We start from the raw sequence: 13,518 nt of genomic DNA on the forward strand, positions 1-13,518 counted from the left end.
CAGCCTTCCAGCCAGCCTCCTAGCCAGCCAGCTTCCCAGCCAGGCAGCCTCCCAGCCAGCCTGCCAGCCAGCCTCCCAGGCAGCCTCCCAGCCAGCCTCCCAGCCTCCCAGCCTCCCAGCCTCCCAGCCTCAAAGCCTCCCAGGCTCCCAGCCTCCCAGCCAGACTCCCAACCAGCCTCCCAGCCTCCCAGCCAGCCTCCTAGACTCCTAGCCTCCCATCCTCCCAGCCTCCCAGCCATCCAGCCTCCAAGCCAGCCAGCCAGCCTCCCAGACAGCCAGCCTCCCAGCCAGCCAGCCCACCAGCCAGCCAGGCTCCCAGCCAGGCTCCCAGCCTCCCAGCCTCCCAGCCTATCAGCCTCCCAGGCTCCCGGCCTCCCAACCAGCCTCCTAACCTCCCAGCCTCCCAGCGAGCCTGCCAGCCAGCCAGCCAGCCAGCCAGCCTCCCAGCCAGCCTCCCAGCCAGCCTCCCATCCTCCCAGTCTCCCAGCCTCCCAGCCTCCCAGCCAGCCTCCATGCCAGCCTCCCAGCCACCTAGCCTCCTAGCCAGCCAGCAAGCCAGCCAGCCAGCCGGCCTCCTAGGCAGCATCACAGCCAGGCTCCCATCCTCCCAGCCTCCCAGCCAGCCAGCCAACCAGCCAGCGAGCCAGCCAGCCTCACAGCCAGCCTCCCAGCCAGGCTACCAGCCTCCCTTCCTCCCAGCCTCCAAGCCTCCCAGCCTCCCAGCCTCCCAGCCAGCCTCCCAGCCTCCAAGACTCCCAGCCTCCCAGTATCCCAGCCAGCCTCCCATTCTCCCAGCCTCCCAGCCAGCCTCCCAGCCTCCCAGCCAGCCTCCCAGCCTCCCAGCCAAGGCCAGCCAGCGAGCCAGCATGTTCCAGCCAGTTCCATCAAGTTCAAACCGGTTCCAGCCGGTTCCAGCCGCTTCCAGGTGGTCCAGCCGGTCCAGCCAACCAGCCAGCCATCCTCTCAGCCAGACTCCCAGGCAGTCATCCAGCCAGCCAGCCAGCTAGCCCACCAGCCAGCCAGCCTCCCAGCCAGACTCCCAGCCAGCCTCCTAGCCAGCCAGCCAGCCTCAAGGCCAGCCAGTTTCCCAGCCAGCCAGCCTCCCAGCCAGCCTGCCAGCCAGCCTCCCAGGCAGCCTCCCAGCCTCCCAGCCTCCCAGCCTCCCAGGCTCCCAGCCTCCCAGCCAGCCTCCTAGACTCCTAGCCTCCCAGCCTCCCAGCCTCCCAGCCTTCCAGGCTCCAAGCCAGCCAGCCAGCCTCCCAGACAGCCAGCCTCCCAGCCAGCCAGCCCACCAGACAGCCAGCCTCCCAGCCAGTCTCCCAGCCTCCAACCCTCCCAGGCTCCCAGCCTCCCAGCCTCCCAGCCTCCCAGCCAGCCTGCCAGTCAGTCAGCCAGCCAGACAGCCTCCCAGCCAGCCAGCCTCCCAGCCAGCCTACCAGCCAGCCTCCCAGCCTCCCAGCCTCCCAGCGTCCCAGCCTCCCAGCCTCCCAGCCAGCCTCCCAGCCAGCCTCCCAGCCTCCCAGCCTCCAAGCCTCCCAGCCAGCCTCCATGCCAGCCTCCCAGCCACCCAGGCTCCCATTCAGCCAGCAAGCCAGCCAGCCAGCCAGCCTCCCAGGCAGCATCACAGCCAGGCTCCCATCCTCCCAGCCTCCCAGCCAGCCAGCCAACCAGCCAGCGAGCCAGCCAGCCTCACAGCCAGCCTCCCAGCCAGGCTCCCAGCCTCCCATCCTCCCAGCCTCCAAGCCTCCCAGCCTCCCAGCCTCCCAGCCAGCCTCCAGCCTCCAAGACTCCCAGCCTCCCAGTCTCCCAGCCAGCCTCCCATTCTCCCAGCCTCCCAGCCAGCCTCCCAGCCTCCCAGCCAGCCTCCCAGCCTCCCAGCCAAGGCCAGCCAACGAGCCAGCATGTTCCAGCCGGTTCCATCCGGTTCAAACCGGTTCCAGCCGGTTCCAGCCGCTTCCAGGTGATCCAGCCGGTCCAGCCAACCAGCCAGCCATCCTCTCAGCCAGACTCCCAGGCAGTCATCCAGCCAGCCAGCCAGCTAGCCCACCAGCCAGCCAGCCTCCCAGCAAGACTCCCAGCCAGCCTCCTAGCCAGCCAGCCAGCCTCAAAGCCAGCCAGCTTCCCAGCCAGCCAGCCTCCCAGCCAGCCTGCCAGCCAGCCTCCCAGGCAGCCTCCCAGCCTCCCAGACTCCCAGCCTCCCAGGCTCCCAGCCTCCCAGCCAGCCTCCCAGCCTCCCAGCCTCCCAGCCAGCCAGCCAGCCAGCCCGCCAGCCAGCCAGCCTCCCAGGCAGCCTCCCAGCCACCCTCCCAGCCTCCCAGCCTCCCAGCCTCCCAGCCTCCCAGCCTCCCAGCCTCCCAGCCAGCCTCCCAGCCTCCAAGACTCACAGCCTCCCAGCCTCTCAGCCAGCCTCCCATTCTCCCAGCCTCCCAGCCAGCCTCCCAGCCTCCCAGCCAGCCTCTCTGCCTCCCAGCCTCCCAGCCAGCCAGCCAGCCAGCCAGCCCGCCAGCCAGCCAGCCAGCCCTCCAGCCAGCCAGCCTCCCAGGCAGCCTCCCAGCCAGCCTCCCAGGCTCCCAGCCTCCCAGCCTCCCAGCGTCCCAGCCTCCCAGCCTCCTAGCCAGTGCCAGCCAGCGAGCCAGCCTGTTCCAGCCTGTTCCAGCCAGTTCCATCCGGTTCCAGCCGATTCTAGCCGGTTCGAGCCGGTACCAGCCCGTTCTAGCCGGTTCCAGCCAGTTTCAGCCGGAAAAAACCGGTTCCAGCCGGTTTAAACCGGTTCAAACCGGTTCCAGCCGGTTCAAGCCGGTTCAAACCGGTTTAAACCGGTTCAAACCGGTTCCAGCCGGTTCCAGCCGGTTTAAACCGGTTCCAGCCGGTTCCAGCCGGTTCAAACCGGTTCCAGCCGGTTCCAGACGGTTGAAACTGGTTCAAACCGGTTCCAGCCGGTTCCAGCCGGTTCTAGCCGGTTCAAACCGGTTTAAACCGGTTCAAACCGGTTCCAGCCGGTTCCAGCCGGTTTAAAGCGGTTCAAACCGGTTCCAGCCGGATACAGCCGGTTCCAGCCGGTTCCAGCCGGTTTAAACCGGTTCACACCGGTTACAGCCGGTTCCAGTCGGATCCAGCCGGTTCAAACCGGTTCCAGCCGGTTCCAGCCAGGTCAAGCCGGTTCCAGCCGCTTCCAGCCGCTTCCAGGTGGTCCAGCCGGTCCAGCCAACCAGCCAGCCATCCTCTCAGCCAGCTTCCCAGCCAGCCAGCCAGCCAGCCAGCCCGCCAGCCAGCCAGCCTCCCAGGCAGCCTCCCAGCCAGCCTCCCAGCCTCCCAGCCTCCCAGCCTCCCAGCCTCCCAGCCTCCCAGCCAGCCTCCCAGCCTCCAAGACTCCCAGCCTCCCAGCCTCCCAGCCACCCTCCCATTCTCTCAGCCTCCCAGCCTCCCAGCCAGCCTCCCAGCCTCCCAGCCTCCCAACCTCCCAGCCTCCCAGCCAGCCTCCCAGCATCCAAGACTCACAGCCTCCCAGCCTCCCAGCCAGCCTCCCAGCCAGCCTCCCAGCCTCCCAGCCTCCCAGCTAGCCTCCATGCCAGCCTCCCAGCCACCCAGCCTCCCAGCCAGCCAGCAAGCCAGCCAGCCAGTCAGCCTCCCAGGCAGCATCACAGCCAGGCTCCCATCCTCCCAGCCTTCCAGCCAGCCAGCCAACCAGCCAGCGAGCCAGCCAGCCTCACAGCCAGCCTCCCAGCCAGGCTCCCAGCCTCCCATCTTCCCAGCCTCCCAGCCTCCCAGCCTCCCAGCCTCCCAGCCAGCCTCCCAGCTTCCAAGACTCCCAGCCTCCCAGCCTCCCAGCCAGCCTCCCAGCCTCCCAGCCTCCCAGCCAGTGCCAGCCAGGGAGCCAGCCTGGTCCACCCGGCTCCAGTCGGTTCCATCCGGTTCCAGCCGATGCTAGCCGGTTCGAGCAGGTACCAGCCGGTTCCAGCAGGTTCCAGCCAGTTCCAGCCGGAAAAAACCGGTTCCAGCCGGTTCCAGCCGGTTCAAAGGTTCCAGCCGGTTCCAGCCGGTTCCAGCCGGTTCTAGCCGGTTCCAGCCGGTTCAAACCGGTTCCAGCCGGTTCCAGCCGGTTCAAACCGGTTCCAGCCGGTTCCAGCCGGAAAAAAACGGTTCCAGCCGGTTCCAGCCGGAAAAAACCGGTTCCAGGCGGTTCTTGCCCGTTCCAGCCGGTTCAAACCGGTTCCAGCCGGTTCCAGCCGGTTCAAACCGGTTCCAGCCGGTTCCAGCCGGTTCAAACCGGTTCTAGCTGGTTCCAGCCGGTTCAAACTGGTTCCAGCCAGTTCCAGCCGGTTCCAGCCGGTTCAACCAGGTTCCAGCCGGGTCAAGTCGGTTCCAGCCGGTTCCAGCCGGTTCCAGCCGCTTCCAGGTTGTCCAGCCGGTCCAGCCAACCAGCCAGCCATCCTCTCAGCCAGACTCCCAGCCAGCCAGCCAGACTCCCAGGCAGTCATCCATCCAGCCAGCCAGCCAGCCAGCCAGCCCGCCAGCCAGCCAGGCTCCCAGCCAGCCTCCCAGCCAGCCTCCTAGCCAGCCAGCCAGCGTCCCAGCCAGCCAGCCTCCCAGCCAGGCAGCCTCCCAGCCAGCCTGCCAGCCAGCCTCCCAGGCAGTCTTCCAGCCAGCCTCCTAGCCTCCCAGCCTCCCAGGCTCCCAGCCTCCCATGCTCTCAGCCTCCCAGCCAGCCTCCTAGACTCCTAGACTCCCAGCCTCACATCCTACCAGCCTTCCAGCCTCCAAGCCAGCCAGCCAGCCTCCCAGAGAGCCATCCTCCCATCCAGGCAGCCCACCAGCCAGCCAGCCTCGCAGCCAGTCTCCCAGGCTCCCAGCCTCCCAGCCTCCCAGCCTCCCAACCAGCCTCCCAAACTCCAAGCCTCCCAGGCAGCCTTCCAGCCAGCCTCCCAGCCAGCCTCCCAGCCTCCCAGCCTCCCAGCGTCCCAGCCTCCCAGCCAGCCTCCCAGCCAGCCTCCCAGTCTCCCAGCCTCCAAGCTAGCCTCCATGCAAGCCTCCCAGCTACCCAGCCTCCCAGCCAGCCAGCAAGCCAGCCAGCCAGTCAGCCTCCCAGGCAGCATCACAGCCAGGCTCCCATCCTCCCAGCCTCCCAGCCAGCCAGCCAACCAGCCAGCGAGCCAGCCAGCCTCACAGCCAGCCTCCCAGCCAGCCTCCCAGCCTCCCATCCTCCCAGCCTCCCAGCCTCCCAGGCTCTCAGCCTCCCAGCCAGCCTCCTAGACTCCTAGCCTCCCAGCCTCCCAGCCTCCCAGCCTTCCAGCCTCCAAGCCAGCCAGCCAGCCTCCCAGACAGCCAGCCTTCCAGCCAGCCAGCCCACCAGCCAGCCAGCCTCCCAGCCAGTCTCCCAGCCTCCCAGCCTCCCAGCCTCCCAGCCTCCCAGCCTCCCAACCAGCCTCCCAGCCTCCCAGCCTCCCATCCAGCATGCCAGCCAGCCAGCCAGCCTCCCAGCCAGCCTCCCAGCCAGCCTCCCAGCCTCCCAGCCTCCCAGCCTCCCAGCCTCCCAGCCTCCCAGCCAGTCTGCCAGCCAGCCAGTCAGCCTCCCAGGCAGCATCACAGCCAGGCTCCCATCCTCCCAGCCTCCCAGCCAGCCAGCCAACCAGCCAGCGAGCCAGCCAGCCTCACAGCCAGCCTCCCAGCCAGGCTCCCAGCTTCCAAGACTCCCAGCCTCCCAGCCTCCCAGCCAGCCTCCCAGCCTCCCAGCCTCCCAGCCAGTGCCAGCCAGGGAGCCAGCCTGTTCCAGCCGGTTCCAGGTGGTTCCATCCGGTTCCAGCCGATTCTAGCCGGTTCGAGCCGGTACCAGCCGGTTCCAGCAGGTTCCAGCCAGTTCCAGGCGGAAAAAACCGGTTCCAGCCGGTTCCCGCCGGTTCAAAACGGTTCCAGCCGGTTCCAGCCGGTTCCAGCCGGTTCCAGCCGGTTCTAGCCGGTTCCAGCCGGTTCAAACCGGTTCCAGCCGGTTCCAGCCGGTTCAAACCGGTTCCAACCGCTTCCAGCCGGAAAAAACCGGTTCCAGCCAGTTCCAGCCAGAAAAAACCGGTTCCAGTCGGTTCTAGCCCGTTCCAGCCGGTTCAAACCGGTTCCAGCCGGTTCCAGCCGGTTCAAACCGGTTACAGCCGGTTCCAGCCGGTTCAAACCGGTTCCAGCCGGTTCCAGCCGGTTCAAACCGCTTCTAGCCGGTTCCAGCCGGTTCAAACCGGTTCCAGCCGGTTCAAGCCGGTCAAACCGGTTCCAGCCGGGTCAAGTCGGTTCCAGCCGGTTCCATCCGGTTCCAGCCGCTTCCAGGTGGTCCAGACGGTCCAGCCAACCAGCCAGCCATCCTCTCAGCCAGCCTCCCAGCCAGCCAGCCTCCCAGCCAGCTAGCAAGCCAGCCTCCCAGCCAGCCTCCCAGCCTCCCAGCCAGCCTCCCAGCCTCCCATCCTCCCAGCCTCCCAGCCAGCCTCCCAGCCTCCCAGCCAGCCTCCCAGCCTCCAAGACTCACAGCCTCCCAGCCTCTCAGCCAGCCTCCCATTCTCCCAGCCTCCCAGCCAGCCTCCCAGCCTCCCAGCCTCCCAGCCAGTGCCAGCCAGCGAGCCAGCCTGTTCCAGTGGGTTCCAGCCGGTTCCATTCGGTTCCAGCCGATTCTAGCCGGTTCGAGCCGGTACCCGCCGGTTCCAGCCGGTTCCAGCCAGTTCCAGCCGGAAAAAACCGGTTCCAGCCGGTGCCAGCCGGTTCCCGCCGTTTTCAGGCGGTTCCAGCCGGTTCAAACCGGTTCCAGCCGGTTCTAGCCTGTTCCACCCGGTTTCAGGCGGTTACAGCCGGTACCAGCCGGTTCAAACCGGTTCCAGCCGGTTCCAGCCGGTTCAAGCTAGCTGCAGCCGGTTCCAGCCGGTTCTAGACTGTTCCAGCCGGTTCAAACCGGTTCAAACCGGTTCCAGCCGGTTCCAGCCGGTTCCAGCCGGTTTAAACCGGTTCAAACCGGTTCCAGCCGGTTCCAGCCGGTTCCAGGCGGTTCAAACCGGTTCCAGCCGGTTCCAGCCGGTTTAAACCGGTTCAAACCGTTTCCAGCCGGTTCCAGCCGGTTCCAGCCGGTTTAAACCGGTTCAAACCGGTTCTAGCCGGTTCCAGCCGGTTCCAGCCGGTTCCAGCCGGTTCAAACCGGTTCAAACCGGTTCCAGCCGGTTGAAACCGGTTCCAGCCTGTTCCAGCCGGTTCCAGCAGGTTCCAGCCGGTTTAAACCGGTTCAAACCGGTTCCAGCCGGTTCCAGCCGGTTTAAACCGTTTCAAACCGGTTCCAGCCGGTTACAGCCGGTTCAAACCGGTTTAAACCGGTTCAAACCGGTTCCAGCCGGTTCCAGCCGGTTCAAACAGGTTCCAGCCGGTTCCAGCCGGTTTAAACCGGTTCAAACCGGTTCCAGCCGGTTCCAGCCGGTTCAAACCGGTTTAAACCGGTTCAAACCGGTTCCAGCCGGTTCCAGCCGGTTCAAACAGGTTCCAGCCGGTTCCAGCCGGTTTAAACCGGTTCAAACCGGTTCCAGCCGGTTCCAGCCGGTTCCAGCCGGTTTAAACCGGTTCAAACCAGTTCCAGCCGGTTCCAGCCGGTTCCACCCGGGTCAAGCCGGTTCCAGCCGGTTCCAGCCGGTTCCAGGCGGTTCAAACCGGTTCCAGCCGGCTCCAGCCGGTTTAAACCGGTTCAAACCGGTTCCAGCCGGTTCTAGGCGGTTTAAACCGGTTCAAACCGGTTCCAGCCGGTTCTAGTCGGTTCAAACCGGTTTCAGCCGGTTCCAGCCGGTTTAAACCGGTTCAAACCGGTTCCAGCCGCTTCCAGCCGCTTCCAGGTGGTCCAGCCGGTCCAGCCAACCAGCCAGCCATCCTCTCAGCCAGCCTCCCAGCCAGCCAGCCAGCCAGCCAGCCGGCCAGCCAGCCAGCCTCCCAGGCAGCCTCCCAGCCAGCCTCCCAGCCTCCCAGCCTCCCAGCCTCCCAGCCTCCCAGCCTCCCAACCTCCCAGCCAGCCTCCCAGCCTCCAAGACTCCCAGCCTCCCAGCGTCCCAGCCAGCTTCCCATTCTCCCAGCCTCCCAGCCAGCCTCCCAGCCTCCCAGCAAGCCTCCCAGGCTCCCAGGCTCCCAGCCTCCCAGCCTCCCAGCCAGCCTCCAAGCCTCCAAGACTCACAGCCTCCCAGCCTCTCAGCCAGCCTCCCATTCTCCCTGCCTCCCATCCAGCCTCCCAGCCAGCCTCCCAGCCTCCAGCCTCCCAGCCAGGCAGCCAGCCAGCCAGCCCGCCAGCCAGCCAGCCAGCCCGCCAGCCAGCCAGCCTCCCAGGCAGCCTCCCAGCCAGCCTCCCAGCCTCCAAGACTCCCACCCTCCCAGCCTCCAAGACTCCCAGCCTCCCAGCCTCCCAGCCAGCCTCCCATTCTCCCAGCCTCCCAGCCAGCCTCCCAGCCTCCCAGCAAGCCTCCCAGCCTCCCAGCCTCCCAGCCAGCCTACCAGCCTCCAAGACTCACAGCCTCCCAGCCTCTCAGCCAGCCTCCCATTCTGCCAGCCTCCCAGCCTCCCAGCCAGCCTCCCAGCCTCCCAGCCAGCCTCCCAGCCTCCCAGCCTCCCAGCCAGACAGCCAGACAGCCAGCCCGCCAGCCAGCCAGCCAGCCCGCCAGCCAGCCAGCCTCCCAGCCAGCCTCCCAGCCTCCCAGCCTCCCAGCCTCCCAGCCTCCCAGCCTCCCATCCTCCCAGCCTCCCAGCCAGCCTCCCAGCCTCCCAGCCAGCCTCCCAGCCTCCCATCCTCCCAGCCTCCCAGCCAGCCTCCCAGCCTCCCAGCCAGCCTCCCAGCCTCCAAGACTCACAGCCTCCCAGCCTCTCAGCCAGCCTCCCATTCTCCCAGCCTCCCAGCCAGCCTCCCAGCCTCCCAGCCTCGCAGCCAGTGCCAGCCAGCGAGCCAGCCTGTTCCAGTGGGTTCCAGCCGGTTCCATTCGGTTCCAGCCGATTCTAGCCGGTTCGAGCCGGTACCAGCCGGTTCCAGCCGGTTCCAGCCAGTTCCAGCCGGAAAAAACCGGTTCCAGCCGGTTCCAGCCGGTTCCCGCCGTTTTCAGGCGGTTCCAGCCGGTTCCAGCACGTTCAAACCGGTTCCAGCCGGTTCTAGCCTGTTCCACCCGGTTTCAGGCGGTTACAGCCGGTACCAGCCGTTTCAAACCGGTTCCAGCCGGTTCCAGCCGGTTCAAGCTAGCTGCAGCCGGTTCCAGTCGGTTCTAGACTGTTCCAGCCGGTTCAAACCGGTTTAAACCGGTTCAAACCGGTTCCAGCCGGTTCCAGCCGGTTTAAACCGGTTCAAACCGGTTCCAGCCGGTTCCAGCCGCTTCCAGCCGGTTCAAAACGGTTCCAGCCGGTTCCAGCCGGTTTCAGCCGGTTCCAGCCGGTTCAAACCGGTTTAAACCGGTTCAAACCGGTTCCAGCCTGTTTAAACCGGTTCAAACCGGTTCCAGCCGCTTCCAGCCGGTTCAAAACGGTTCCAGCCGGTTCCAGCCGGTTTCAGCCGGTTCCAGCCGGTTCAAACCGGTTTAAACCGGTTCAAACCGGTTCCAGCCTGTTTAAACCGGTTCAAACCGGTTCCAGCCGGTTCCAGCCGGTTCCAGGCGGTTCAAACCGGTTCCAGCCGGTTCCAGCCGGTTTAAACCGGATCAAACCGGTTCCAGCCGGTTCTAGGCGGTTCAAACCGGTTCCAGCCGGTTCCAGCCGGTTTAAATCGGTTCAAACCGGTTCCAGCCGGTTCCAGCCGGTTTAAATCGGTTCAAACCGGTTCCAGCCGGTTCCAGCCGGTTTAAACCGGTTCAAACCGGTTCTAGCCGGTTCCAGCCGCTTCCAGCCGGTTCAAACCGGTTCAAACCGGTTCCAGCCGGTTCCAGCCGGTTCCAGCCGGTTTAAACCTGTTCAAACCCGTTCCAGCCGGTTCCAGCCGCTTCCAGCCGGTTCAAACCGGTTCCAGCCGGTTCCAGCCGGTTTCAGCCGGTTCCAGCCGGTTCAAACCGGTTTAAACCGGTTCCAGCCGGTTCCAGCCGGTTCCAGGCGGTTCAAACCGGTTCCAGCCGGTTACAGCCGGTTTAAACCGGTTCAAACCGGTTCCAGCCGGTTCCAGCCGGTTCAAACCGGTTTAAACCGGTTCAAACCGGTTCCAGCCGGTTCCAGCCGGTTCAAACAGGTTCTAGCCGGTTCCAGCCGGTTTAAACCGGTTCAAACCGGTTCCAGCCGGTTCCAGCCGGTTCCAGCCGGTTTAAACCGGTTCAAACCGGTTCCAGCCGGTTCCAGCCGGTTCAAACCGGTTTAATCCGCTTCAAACCGGTTCCAGCCGGTTCCAGCCGGTTCCAGCCGGGTCAAGCCGGTTCCAGCCGCTTCCAGCCGCTTCCAGCCGCTTCCAGGTGGACCAGCCGGTCCAGCCAAACAGCCATCCATCCTCTCAGCCAGCCTCCCAGCCAGCCAGCCAGCCAGCCAGCCGGCCAGCCAGCGAGCCTCCCAGGCAGCCTCCCAGCCAGCCTCCCATCCTCCCAGCCTCCCAGCCTCCCAGCCTCCCAGCCTCCCAGCCAGCCTCCCAGCCTCCAAGACTCCCAGCCTCCCAGCGTCCCAGCCAGCCTCCCATTCTCCCAGCCTCCCAGCCAGCCTCCCAGCCTCCCAGCCAGCCTCCCAGCCTCCCAGGCTGCCAGCCAGCCAGCCAGCCCGCCAGCCAGCCAGGCTCCCATCCAGCCTCCCAGCCAGCCTCCTAGCCAGCCAGCCAGCCTCCCAGCCAGCCAGCCTCCCACCCAGCCAGCCTCCCAGCCTGCCTGCCAGCCAGCCTCCCAGGCAGCCTCCCAGCCATCCTCCCAGCCTCCCAGCCTCCCAGCCTCCCAGCCTCCCAGCCTCCCAGCCAGCCTCCCAGCCTCCAAGACTCCCAGCCTCCCAGCCTCCCAACCTCCCAGGCTCTCAGCCTCCCAGCCAGCCTCCTAGACTCCTAGCCTCCCAGCCTCCCAGCCTCCCAGCCTTCCAGCCTCCAAGCCAGCCAGCCAGCCTCCCAGACAGCCAGCCTCCCAGCCAGACACCCCACCAGCCAGCCAGCCTCCCAGCCAGTTTCCCAGCCTCCCATCCTCCCAGCCTCCCAACCAGCCTCCCAGCCTCCCAGCCTCCCAGCCAGCCTCCCAGCCAGCCTCCCAGCCAGCCTCCCAGCCTCCCAGCCTCCCAGCCTCCCAGCCTCCCAGCCAGCCTCCCAGCCAGCCTCCCAGCCTCCCAGCCTCCCAGCCTCCCAGCCTCCCAGCCTCCCAGCCAGCCTCCCAGCCTCCAAGACTCCCAGCCTCCCAGCGTCCCAGGCAGCCTCCCATTCTCCCAGCCTCCCAGCCAGCCTCCCAGCCTCCCAGCCAGCCTCCCAGGCTCCCAGGCTCCCAGCCTCCCAGCCTCCCAGCCAGCCTCCCAGCCTCCAAGACTCACAGCCTCCCAGCCTCCCAGCCAGCCTCCCAGCCTCCAAGACTCACAGCCTCCCAGCCTCTCAGCCAGCCTACCATTCTCCCTGCCTCCCAGCCAGCCTCCCAGCCAGCCTCCCAGCCTCCCAGCCTTCCAGCCAGGCAGCCAGCCAGCCAGCCCGCCAGCCAGCCAGCCAGCCCGCCAGCCAGCCAGCCTCCCAGGCAGCCTCCCAGCCAGCCTCCCAGCCTCCAAGGCTCCCACCCTCCCAGCCTCCAAGACTCCCAGCCTCCCAGCCTCCCAGCCAGCCTCCCATTCTCCCAGCCTCCCAGCCAGCCTCCCAGCCTCCCAGCCAGCCTCCCAGCCTCCCAGCCTAACAGCCTCCCAGCCTCCCAGCCAGCCTCCCAGCCTCCCAGCCAGCCTCCCAGCCTCCCAGCCTCCCAGCCAGACAGCCAGACAGCCAGCCCGCCAGCCAGCCAGCCAGCCCGCCAGCCAGCCTCCCAGCCAGCCTCCCAGCCTCCCAGCCTCCCAGCCTCCCAGCCAGCCTACCAGCCTCCAAGACTCACAGCCTCCCAGCCTCTCAGCCAGCCTCCCATTCTCCCAGCCTCCCAGCCTCCCAGCCAGCCTCCCAGCCTCCCAGCCAGCCTCCCAGCCTCCCAGCCTCCCAGCCAGCCAGCCAGCCAGCCCGCCAGCCAGCCAGCCAGCCCGCCAGCCAGCCAGCCTCCCAGCCAGCCTCCCAGCCTCCCAGCCTCCCAGCCTCCCAGCCTCCCATCCTCCCAGCCTCCCAGCCAGCCTCCCAGCCTCCCAGCCAGCCTCCCAGCCTCCCAGCCTCCCATCCAGCCTCCCAGCCTCCCAGCCTCCCAGCCTCCCAGCCAGCCTCCCAGCTTCCAAGACTCCCAGCCTCCCAGCCTCCCAGCCAGCCTCCCAGCCTCCCAGCCTCCCAGCCAGTGCCAGCCAGGGAGCCAGCCTGTTCCACCCGGCTCCAGTCGGTTCCATCCGGTTCCAGCCGATGCTAGCCGGTTCGAGCCGGTACCAGCCGGTTCCAGCAGGTTCCAGCCAGTTCCAGCCGGAAAAAAACGGTTCCAGCCGGTTCCAGCCGGTTCAAAACCGTTCCAGCCGGTTCCAGCCGATTCCAGCCGGTTCCAGCCAGTTCTAGCCGGTTCCAGGCGGTTCAAAGCGATTCCAGCCAGTTCCAGCCGGTCAAACCGGTTCCAGCCGGAAAAAACCGGTTCCAGCCGGTTCCAGCCGGAAAAAACCGGTTCCAGCCGGTTCTAGCCCGTTCCGGCCGGTTCAAACCGGTTCCAGCCGGTTCCAGCCGGTTCAAACCGGTTCCAGCCGGTTCCAGCCGGTTCAAACCGGTTCTAGCTGGTTCTAGCCGGTTCAAAACGGTTCCAGCCGGTTCCAGCCGGTTCCAGCCGGTTCCAGCCGGTTCAAAACGGTTTAAACCGGTTCAAACCGGTTCCAGCCGGTTCAAGCCGGTTCCAGGTGGTCCAGCCGGTCCAGCCAACCAGCCAGCCATCCTCTCAGCCAGCCTCCCATCAAGCCAGCCAGACTCCCAGGCAGTCATCCAGGCAGCCAGCCAGCCAGCCAACCAGACACCCAGCCTGCCAGCCAGCCAGCCAGCCCGCCAGCCAGCCAGGCTCCCAGCCAGCCTCCCAGGCAGCCTCCTAGCCAGCCAGCCAGCCTCCCAGCCAGCCAGCCTCCCAACCTCCCAGGCTCTCAGCCTCCCAGCCAGCCTCCTAGACTCCTAGCCTCCCAGCCTCCCAGCCTTCCAGCCTCCAAGCCATCCAGCCAGCCTCCCAGCCTCCCAGCCTCCCAACCAGCCTCCCACCCTCCCAGCCTCCCAGCCAGCCTGCCAGCCAGCCAGCCAGCCTCCCAGCCAGCCTCCCAGCCAGCCTCCCAGCCTCCCAGCCTCCCAGCCTCCCAGCCTCCCAGCCTCCCAGCCTCCGTGCCAGCCTCCCAGCCAGCCTCCCAGCCTCCCAGCCTCCCAGCTAGCCTCCATGCCAGCCTCCCAGCCACACAGCCTCCCAGCCAGCCAGCAAGCCAGCCAGCCAGTCAGCCTCCCAGGCAGCATCACAGCCAGGCTCCCATCCTCCCAGCCTCCCA

The 13,518-nt window shown here is 67.1% G+C and overlaps 1 protein-coding gene across 1 annotated transcript in view; it reads left to right on the forward strand.

Moving 5' to 3' along the window:
• The first annotated feature begins 5,019 nt into the window (after nucleotides 1-5,019).
• Nucleotides 5,020-13,518, forward strand: part of LOC136155122 (uncharacterized) — a 67,869-nt gene continuing 59,370 nt past the window's right edge. Inside the window, exon 1 of the mRNA XM_065917031.1 lies at nucleotides 5,020-5,073. Coding sequence (XP_065773103.1) covers nucleotides 5,020-5,073 — 54 coding nt within the window. The remainder of the gene's footprint in view (nucleotides 5,074-13,518) is intronic.

This window comes from Muntiacus reevesi, assembly GCF_963930625.1.
Source record: "Muntiacus reevesi chromosome 9 unlocalized genomic scaffold, mMunRee1.1 SUPER_9_unloc_2, whole genome shotgun sequence".
Classification (NCBI taxonomy): domain Eukaryota; kingdom Metazoa; phylum Chordata; class Mammalia; order Artiodactyla; family Cervidae; genus Muntiacus; species Muntiacus reevesi.